The sequence below is a fragment of the Pelmatolapia mariae genome, linkage group LG1 (assembly GCF_036321145.2).
Source record: "Pelmatolapia mariae isolate MD_Pm_ZW linkage group LG1, Pm_UMD_F_2, whole genome shotgun sequence".
Lineage (NCBI taxonomy): Eukaryota > Metazoa > Chordata > Actinopteri > Cichliformes > Cichlidae > Pelmatolapia > Pelmatolapia mariae.
The window spans coordinates 18,146,127-18,157,107 of NC_086227.1; the positions used below are offsets into that span (position 1 = coordinate 18,146,127).

General features: G+C 40.5%; 2 protein-coding genes across 2 annotated transcripts; one reads left to right on the top strand and one right to left on the bottom strand.

Annotated features, from left to right (window-relative positions):
- Nucleotides 1–51: 51 nt before the first annotated feature.
- Nucleotides 52–1,701, top strand: trappc2l (trafficking protein particle complex subunit 2L). Its single transcript, XM_063492161.1, has 5 exons — nt 52–134; nt 406–578; nt 1,075–1,162; nt 1,390–1,469; nt 1,547–1,701. Exons 1-5 carry the CDS (start codon nt 90–92, stop codon nt 1,590–1,592), a joined length of 432 nt encoding a protein of 143 aa, XP_063348231.1. The 5' UTR covers nt 52–89; the 3' UTR covers nt 1,593–1,701.
- A 60-nt stretch (nt 1,702–1,761) lies between these two features.
- pabpn1l (PABPN1 like, cytoplasmic) lies at nt 1,762–4,991 on the bottom strand. The gene is made up of 6 exons (XM_063492032.1): nt 4,689–4,991; nt 3,786–3,909; nt 3,221–3,288; nt 3,036–3,142; nt 2,812–2,899; nt 1,762–2,390 (listed from the first exon to the last, which is right to left on the bottom strand). The coding sequence occupies exons 1-6, from the start codon at nt 4,758–4,760 to the stop codon at nt 2,061–2,063; spliced, it is 789 nt and encodes a 262-aa protein (XP_063348102.1). The 5' UTR covers nt 4,761–4,991; the 3' UTR covers nt 1,762–2,060.
- Between the last annotated feature and the right edge of the window lie 5,990 nt (nt 4,992–10,981).

Sequence of the window (10,981 nt, forward strand, 5' to 3'; positions counted from 1 at the left end):
GCATTCAAAAGGGGGCTGCTCTCTACTCCTGCTTTACGGGTTGTAACTGAATGCAACGTGTCACGTGACCGCATCTGACAGCTCACAAGATGAGCACTAACATGGCGGTGTGCATAGCTGTGATCGCAAAAGAGGTAATGATTGTTGTTATATATCACAGGTTTTATTTCCGTGTTGTGTTCACAGGTTAACCTTATATTGATAGACGTATCCAAGCACATGTTAGCTTTGTCTGAACGCTGTAAGGTCGGCAAGTTTAAATGCACCAACATGGCTATCGCCTAGCATTAGCTAGATTACCTGCTGTTACAGTTTTCTGAATCTTTCCCGAGCAAGTGCTACAAAGACGATGCCTTTAACGGGTTTTTTCTTGTTCTTCTCTACATTTGTATGTGTTTTTGGCAGAATTACCCGCTATATATCCGCAGTGTTCCCACTCAGAATGAGCTGAAGTTTCACTACACAGTACACACCTCTCTGGATGTGGTGGAGGAAAAGATCTCAGCTGTGGGCAAAGCCTTGGGAGACCAGAGAGAGCTGTACCTGGGTCTGCTTTACCCAACAGAAGACTATAAAGTGTATCCTTTATTTTTAAGTAATTTTACTGTTTTTTTTTTTTCTTTTAGCTATCCGTGTACTCACATCACGTTTCTTTCACTAAGGATAGAGTATGCTCACCTTAGACTAATTATCTTAATATATAAAATATAAATAAACATTACTCTTCAAAATAGTGTGCAGAAGTATTTGGCCACGCCCACTTCTTTATATTTTGCTGGGAAAATCCTAACAAGCTATTAATAATAAGTCAGTATTTTGTATGACCACGTTTATTCTTCAGCAGAGCCTGAACTCTTAGACAACCTTTCTTGTAATCATCTTTAAACACACTTTTCCACCAAAACCATTTCAGATGACCGTATGGCAAATAATGGGTGGATCCATGCTGAAATCCTTATAAACCAGACTTGCAGATTCTTCTCTTATTCTACAAAACCAGAAGTTGTCTTAGCTGGAATGTTTGGTCTCAATGTTTCCTGAAGAAAACACAAGTATCCTTGACTTGTAAAATAGATATGGGTATGTGACCAACTCCAAGGTGAAATTTGTAATTGTTGTCGACTCATCAAATACATCTTTGCGGGATAATGAAATAAGAAGTGTAAGTTGAGTTTGCTAAGCATCTACACATTTTCAAACAGAGCTGGATTAAGTAGAATCCTGATGACAATTAACCTTACATTTCAAAGTTTAGAAATGTTTAGGATGCACTGTACACAGCTAGAACACAATACTTGATTAGAACGTCTTGTCGAGATTAACAGAATCAACTTTTTGGGACTCGATTAGAACATTTATCTTCATAACGGATCCTTGTTTCATTTTCAGATGTTCAGGAAGTTGCACAACTCGTTTACTGACGTTATGTGTAACCCGTTCCACAATCCTGGAGACACCATTCAATCCAAGTGAGTATACACTGATGTTGCATTTGATGTCCCCCATTTATACAGTGATGTTTAACCAATAATCGATCCTCCTCCAGGGCCTTCGATGGGATTGTTTCTGGAATGATGGTACAAACTGCCTGATGCATCTTTTACCCAGTCTGCTGATCCTCCACTGTACATAAACACCCTTTATTTTATTTACTTGTTTCTTTAATTATGAAATACAACTGTAATAAAACTGAACTGTTAGACATCACTGTGTGTTATTTTACTACAAGTGGAACACCAGATCATTTTTATTTATTCACATACATAGCAAAGAACTTAAGTTACACATAAGGGGAAAATTTGTAGATTACATTGCAGGCAGCAACACAAAACATTCATCAATTTGTAAAAACAGATGCAACTGCATAACATTTCGAGGATTGTCCCATGCATTCACAGCAACATAAGCTAATAAAGCGACATCTCTGAATTATGCACATCTCACCTTCATCACTGTGGTCATTTATGCACCTCTCATAATTGCCAACTTGATAATGGATGGAAGAATGTTTAAAATGACTTGTGTCACTTCTATCCTCCAACTTTATGCTGCGGGTAGACCTAGCGCTGCTGGGGGTAGTGCTGTCCACTCGACCCTGCCCCTAACTCCTCTGATGGTGGCGTGATAAGCAGCAGACATGGGTAACGTTTAGACGTCTGCTCATGGTAGTCCATGTGTCCCCACTGTCTTTTCCCCACTGGGGCTCCTCCGTAGTAAGGGTGGGGTGTTTGATGTTGTGGCCTGTTTGACTGGTAACGGAACCTGCCTCGAGAGCTGTTATGGTATCGGGGTGGACGGTAGCCACGACCTCTGCCTCTGGAGTGGGCGCCTCTGTGCCCTCCCCTATCAGTGGTGCTGATGCCTGGCATGTTAGTCCTCTTGGGCATTACCTGCAAGACAAAGGAGGCTCTTTACTGGTTAAGACTAATTTGGTTAAAAAGACAAACACTGAACATACAACCAAGGCCTTTGGTGTTCTATTTTCACTTCCAAACAGGAAGTGGGGTTATGTCCAGTACACAAGGCAAAATATCATTTTCCCCAGTCTATTCCTTTGTCCTAAGCAAAACAACTTTAACTTTGTTCCAACCAAGAACAGTACAAACAGTACAAATTTGTTTCTTCCCAAGCAAGAAGGTTATTTTGGTAGAATATATGTTGCCACCTGAGATCTTTTCCCTCTTATGGTGCTGCAAGCTGTGCATGTACAACAAATGTACTGAGATTTGACTGGCACTATTGTGCACCTAAAATCCGCACGTCTTCAAGAAGAGGGGGAAAAAAAAAAGAAAAAGCATAGTACCCCCTCACCTTTAAGACTCTTCCTCTGAACAGAGTCTCATGCAGTCCAATGGCACTCTGTACAGAATCTCGATCGGAGAACTCAATGTAAGCAAAGCTGTGAAGGTCAGAAAAGATAAAAAGCACCAATTAGATATGCAGCCAACATTCATGTAGGTGTATGCTATGATCAAACAATGTTAGGCTGCAAAAAAATAAAAATATATCGATATATAAATACAGACTGAACCTACCCCTTAGGATGGCCGGAGAACCTGTCACACAGGATGGTAACTCTGTTGACAGGACCACAGCCATTGAAGTGGATCTCCAACTCATCTGCAGTGGCTCCATAGTCTACCTGAGATTTATTCAGTGTGTTAGAACAAAACTGTGACACACCCAAAAATATCCAAGTGTAGAAATGAATGTTCCTTACATTTCCAACATAGATCGACCTGTTGTCTGCGTCTATCCTCTCCTCGGGAGTCATGTTGTAGAAAGGTCCTGTGGAGGAAACTAACTTTATTCACTGCTTTTGCACATGCAACACAGGGAACGTGCAGTCTACATAAGTCATGCTAGGTCAAACTAATGATTACATTCACCAATATTATCTCTTTGACAATACACATCTCAGTCTGGCTCTTCTCTGACTGCATCTCTGCTCAGAGCAGGAACCAAAGAGTAGGATGGGGGGGAGGGAGACGCACAGAGGCAGAAAATAGCCACAGGCAGCGAGGAGGACACTTCTGGTTCTCTGGGGCTCACTGCTTCGTCTCATTGGGCAGTGATGAGGCACAACACTCGCAACCACTGTGAAGTATCCCAGGTGTTGGCCAGATGGAGAAGAATGTGGTTATCTCACCTGCCTGGAGGCTGTAATGCTACACACACCTGGCTAAAAATACACTGTTGAGGCTTCTTGCATGCATTTAGCTATGCAGCTATACAATGTGGTACAACAAAGCACCGCTCCACAGATGAGATGCAAGCTGTCTCACCAGACTGAGGGCTGCTGGTCAGGAGCTGCATGTCCACTGCATCACACCTCTCCTCCTCCTTCAGTCTTTCCGACTCTTCTTCCATCTCCAGCTCCTGCACCCTGGCCTTGATGGCCAGCAGCTCCTGTGACACAACCAAAAAAGGAAACTTGAAGAAACTTTGGACTAAAGTAAGACGCTCAGCAATGACGGCAAATTAAAGAAAAACTTTTAAACAGATGCAGAAACATTTGAATCTTATGGGTAGTAGTACAATTAGTGCTCTCCAACAGCGCCATTAAAACAAAATTAGACATTTTATGTTCATTTGCAGTTTGAGGTTAGAGGCTTGGACAGATTTTGTCAAAAGGTACATTGGCATCTTCTGGAGGCTAGAGGGCATTGCTTATTCCTACTGGGTTAACTTTAGTTGGGAACCTTCCCAGATTCACTGATCTGAAACTAGGCTTGTTGTTTGACTTCTGGATCCTGTGATACAAAGATACTGATTTTTTTGTCCCTCCTATGTTCCAATATCTACTGCATATTTACATAAACATGAACTAATCTCCCTTAAAAAACAAACATGTTCAAATTGAGCTGTCCTGATATTTCTGGGCAGCAATGTAATCTAATCACGCCTGAAGTGCAGCACAAAACGTAGCTATAACCGCACTTAACCCGGACCCACAATGCGCCGAGTGGCCCAGCTTTTCACTCTGCATCTTAGATGTGGCTCAGTGGTGCTCTTATCACACAACGTTTGTCGGGGATATACAATACGACACAGCGTTTGCACTCGTTTGCCTAGCGTGACGAGCTTGGTTTATTGCACCGCGTCGACATATAGCACACAAGCAAACAAATAACCCGTGTCAAACCTGCTTTTTGCCCACCGCCAGCACAATAATAGCCCATGCTCACCGGGTCCTCCGTGAATTGCTCTCCAATGGACTCGCCCTCGAGGTAGCCGTACTCCAGATGATTTTCCGCCATGCTTACTGCTCACACATAGCATCTGCAAAGCTGACTGCAGCTTGCCAAAACCGCCACAGAAAAATATCCCTGACAGGGAGGAACCCGGTGGACGGTCCGCAAACAAACGCGACTGCACAATTTGAGGTAACCTAATAGATATCACCTGTGAGTGAGGCGCATGGCGCGCGGGACTGATTGACAGACGACCGCACGTGAGCGCGGTTTTTCTTTTGTGTGGAGGCTCTTCCTCTCAGTGGCGTACCTACTGTACGTGGGGGCCATGGCTGCCCCCTACACTACACACACACATACCTCACCACAGCTTACCCACATGAGTGAACTAGTAAAACTATAACTATAAAAAGCCTGTAAAATGATATTTGCGCATCCCATTCTTCATTGTAAAATTTGATTTATTTTATACATTTGAAATCACTAGAAGTTTCTAATAATGAGCTACACTGGCCACTAGACTCCCATTTTAAATTTTTTAGCAGAAATGAACATGTTTACTGCTTGGTTTTAAAAAATAAAGCTCTCTGTAGTTTATTTTTCCCAGATAATAACTGTATGTATAAACCACCCAATTCAACTTTATGTACGGGGGCCCTTTTGAGCAACACTTGGGTGTCTCTATATCTGTCTTATAACTATAATTTTAGTTAATTTTAGTTACTGATCTGAAGTGAACCTCCCGACCTCTCTGTGTTGTTGGTGGCTTTTGGATTATTATAACTGTGATTATCTGTCGAAGCTTTCCATCCATCCTCTTAAGCTTATCCAATTCAGGGTCACAGGGGGGCTGGAGCCTATCGCAGCTGCCATAGTATGAGAGGCGGGGTGCACCCTGGACAGGTCAGACAGACAGACAGACAACAAGTCAGACTCAGATTCACACCTATGGACAATTTAGAGCAACCAGTTAACTAAGCCTGAAGAACTGCATGTCTTTGGACTGTGGGAGTACCCAGAGAGAATTGGGGAGCTCATGTAAACGCCACACAGAAAGCACCCATCCACATAGTGGATTCAAACCTGGGACCTTTTTGCTGTGAGGCAAGAGTGCTAACCGACAAAGCTTTCCTCTTTTACATGTTATTTATAACCTATCTGTGCTCAGAAGTCTGAAATCTGTCCTCAGGGGTTTTTTATTTTTTTTCAGTGAGTGAAGTTCTAACAATCTTTTATTCATAAGTTTTCACTGATTAGCAGGTATGCCTACGTGATAATATAAAGTCCAACCCCAGGAACACACCAGGTTTGTGTTTGTGAATCACATCTCCAATCCAGTTTTGTTCCATCCTTCGCATTGCTTCAAATCACACCCTCACTCCCTATCTGCTCCACCACTGTATAACTATACAAATAATGTGATTAAGAAAAGAAAGAATGAAAAGAAAAAGACTAAAAAGATGAGCCTTTAGAGACTCTATAGTGCCTCTCTTGGCAAAGCAAATGTATTTGGCACAACAATGCATTTATGTCTGCTTGCTAAAACTGCAGGACAGGACAGATGAAAAAATAATAAAAATAATACAATTTTACAGAACAGAGAGCTACTTCTAGGAAGCTTCAAAAAAGCTTCAAAATACTCCACTGCATTTGGTGGAGTATTATCTGGACTGGGTACAATCAGCTCAGGTGACCCTTACTAAGCTAGTTAGTGTTAGCTGATAATATATATGTCCAAATATATTTAGATGTGGTGATGAGCGTTAATGGCATCAAAACTGTGCCCCCAAACCGATGGGTTATGTCACATCTTTTATATACAGTTAGGTAGGTTTGACAGTTTTCTGTACACCACTAAAGTGGATTTTAAATCAAGAAATCAAGATGTGATTGAAGTGCAGACTTTCAGATTTAATTCAAAGGTTTTCACAAAAGTAAAGGAATTACAGCAATTTTTATACATAATCTGCCATCCAAACGTAATTATAAAAACTGACCTAGTTTTATATATAAGGATTGTTTTTAATACATGGATGAAAATCCTTTGCAAACAGCGTTTGCCTGAAGTCTAGAATTTATGGACATTACCAAATGCTGTGTTTCCTCCCTTGAGATGCTCTTTACTGCAGATACATCTAGTTGCTACTTGTTTGCGGGTTTTTCTGCATTCAGTTTTGTCTTCAGTAATTGCAAAGCATACTCTACTTGTTTAATATTTGGCAACTGACTTTTGCAATATGATTCTAGTCATTATCATTTGCACCGTGAAGTGCTGTCCAATCAATTTTGCAGCACTGGACTGAATCTGAGCTGAGAGTATAGCCCTGTACACTTTACAATTAATCCTGCTACTTCTATCAGGAGTCACATCATCATTAAAAACTATTGCTGCTAGTTCCACTGGCAGCCACACATACTCATGCCATAACATTACCATAACCATACTGGACAGGTAATGTCATTGGATCATGAGCTGTTTCTCTCCTTCTCCATGCTTTTCTGTTTTCATCATTCTTTTACAAGTTCATCTTGGTTGCATCTCTCCAGAAATGTTCAGGTTCTGTTAGGTGTTTTCTGACCCTCCTGTTCTTCAGTGGTTTGGACCTTAGTGTAAACCCTCTGTATTTCCATTCATAATGGCACTTCTTGTTTGTAGACCTTGACAATGATACACCTGCCTCCTTGAGAGTGTTCTTGACAGAATTTGCTTTGGTTGTACTCTGTGGTCTCCCAGGCGTCTAAGCAGTGCTAAGTAGTGCACCTTTTAAAGACTGTACCAGACAATAAAGTTGCCCACCTTTGGCCACTAATGTTTTTCATATCTCTCTGTCTATTTTTCAGCTTGATGGCTTCCTTCACTTGCAACAACATCTCACATGGAAAATTCCCTTGACAAGTTACCAAATAAGTTCAACACTTGGTATTAACTCCAAATCTTGTGTTTGCTTAATTTTTCATAAATTAACAAGGGAACAGACTTCACCAGTGAAACAGCCTGTCAGCCAATTATCCAGTTACTTTTAACAATTTGAAAATGTGGGACTGTGTATAAAAAAAGCTGTCATTCCTAAACAGATAATGCAATATTTCTTGGAAAACCCCTTGAAAAATAAAACTGAAAATGGGCACTTAAACCATATCTTGACTGTGGTGCTGTACAGAAGCAAAAATACAGGGAAAAAATGTGTAACTGTGGACCTAACTGTAGCTTCTATTGGTGTCTCTAATAACAACAATATCACATTGTTGTCCTGAAGTGTCTCAAAAAGAAACACCAATGTATGAGGAAGAAACAGCCGCGTAACTTTGTGCTGAACATTGGAGGGGTCAAGATCTCTGTCTAAATAAATAAATAAATCTGGGTAAATTCCCAGATGATTAAACATGCAACTATTTTGCTGGTAATAACTGAAATGAGGAAAGAAGATCAACAGCCCATTTATGCAAGATAATTCATAATTTTATTGATGGGGGTTATATTGGCTGGGTCTGATTATTAACCCCCCTGGAAATTACGCCCCTGGGAAGAAAGCATATACAATAAAAATCTCAGAATTAAGCAGCTAAAGAGAATTTAGTCAATAATAATTCTGTTTTTTTATTTTTTTATTTTATATATTATTTTATTTCTCCAGTGAAAAGGCCTCATCTGTTGATATTATGTTCAGGAACCACTCGGAAATACCACAAATATTCTGACATAACACCAGTTAAACATATGAGAAGAAATAACTAAATAGGAGTAAATGGTGGGGAGAGTTTTTGCAGCTTTTAATAAACATAGCCACATACCAAATGTGTCATTTGAAAATTAAGAAAATATAGAAAGAAATTGCAGTAAAAAGGTGTCTGTTGTTTGGTTTTCCCATTAACATACACTGACCTTTCTCTTCCCTTTTCTCAGTCCTCTTCTTTTAAGTCACACTGCCAGACAGCATAACCTGCTCCAGCTGTTTAATTCAGTTCAGCTTTATTTATGTAGCGCTAAAACACACACACACAAAAGTTGGCTCTAGTTGCTTTATATCGTAAGATAAAAACTCTACAATAATACAGAGCAAACCCCAACAATGAGACGACCCCTGATGAGCAAGCTTTTGGTGAAAGTGGAGAGGAAAAACTCGCTTTTAACAGGAAGAAACCTCCAGCAGAACCAGGCTCAGGGAGGGGCGGCCATATGCCGTGACCGGTTGGGGGCGATGGGAGGAAGAAAAAACTCATACATGGAGTGTCATTTCTATAGGAGCCCTGGGAAGGTTTGGATAACCTTAAAAAATGTAAAATAAAGTTCTGCGGTTTAGATGTAGGGAGGCAAGTCCAGGATCAACAATGCATCTGACCAATCACTTTGTTAAGGTGTCATAGCTTTGCAACTTGGAAAAAAACTGGCGATGCCCACTGAGGGAAAAAAAATCCAAAAACGGGGTCAGTTAAGGTCAGGATTATGGATGGGGGTTGGGATGTGATCATGAATGGGTTTAGGGTTACTGGGCTATAGTAAGATTCTATCGGATTAGGCTTATGTTTGGTATGTGGTGTTATGGTGTTTCCACGTTACAAAACTATGACATCACTACAATTTGATTGGTGAACCTGGGCAATTGATTTAAAAAAAAAAAACAACCTAGCAGGTGATTCAGAAGAGGCTAAAAGTATAATAAGATTTAATCAGACTATTACATTTACTTTAGTATAAAATCCAAAGCAACGGACAGTGCACAAAAGACCTAAAAAAAACCAGCTGGTAGGGTGGAAAGGGACAGCTCAGGTTGAGCAGTCTGGAGAGAGTTAGAGAGGCAAGGCTGAGATGATTTGGGCATGTGCAGATGAAATAATGGACAGGAAGACCAGACAAAGGAGGTTGAAGATGGAGCTGCCAGGCAGGAGGAAAAGACCACAGAGGAGATTCATGGATGCAGTGAAGGAGGACATGGAGAGGGTTGGTGTGACAGAGGGAAATGCTATGAATAGGGTCAATGGAGGCAGGTGTAAAGATGGAGATGGAGTGAAGCAGCCGAAAGAAGAAGAATTAGTAGAAGAGGTGACTTTAACATGAGGCGAGAGTTGTTTAGTAATGTTTTTGTGTGTCACTGTTGTAATATACTTACATAATCTTCATGGTATGTCTAGATTTTTTGGTGATATGTCAACATTTGGGATAATGACTAATTATTTAATAACAATGGATCAATTTCATTTTCTGGGCATGTAATCTTAGAATATTCCCACATTTGAAAAAGACAAGAGAGAACAGCAATGAATACTTCATTTCATGTTTTAATTACACAGTTACATTGTTCAACACAGACAATAACCTGAATTAGAATGTTTTACAGCTTCACACATCCAACAGAGCGAACAGTTAAAGAGCGGTATTAGCAACAGGGAGGAAAGCATGCAAGAAATAAATACAAATAAGAATTGAATTCTTCTGGCACAGTTTACTTCATCTAAAAATGGCAACAGGACCGTTTGAAGAGGGAAATTAAACAAAAGGGAAAAGATCTTCAAAGCGCCATCCTTTCCTACAGAAACATGTTTTTCTGTAATAATGTATTGCACATTACAGTATAGAATGCTTCCCTACACATAAAAAACCATAAACCTTTATTCAGTTTATGTAAAGATAGAAACAAGACCATCCTGAGCCATGGCTTTTGGGAAAACAAGTTCTGTATCCACTGTTTGCCACCTTAGCTTTCTACTGTAGCTATATATTGGAGCCTGTTTCACAGGAAGGACAAGTCAGCGTCACATCTGATGAGCTTTGAAGCTTCTCTGGTTGGAGTTGGGAGGAACAAACACCAACCTGCTAATATCTGTCTTCTCTAAACATGTGTTTTGCCCATATCATGTACATAGTTAAACAAATAAGACACATGGCCAATGCAAAGTGTTTGGAGACCCTTGGATGGTATTCACAACAGCAGAGCCCTTATGCGTTTGCCATATATAATATCTTCACAGAGAAAAGTAAATGACACCACAGCACTAATGCACTAATTGCATTTGTTTCATTACCCCAGCTGATCTTCTGTATCCTACTGTCCACTGAACCCAGGAGGAGTGAAGGACAATTTTGCTCTTTCCTGTGCAGATTCGAACTGCAGTCTCATATCTCACGCAATCAATCACAGCTGACGTTCTCTACTGCTGGGACATAACACAAAAATTAGAACCAAAGCGAAATTGAACTGAGATGGTTGTAGCTTTTGGTTGTGTTTTGGTCATTTATAATGGTCTGTTGGGTTTGGCTTTGTTTCGTTTATCTGAGGGCTTACTCACAG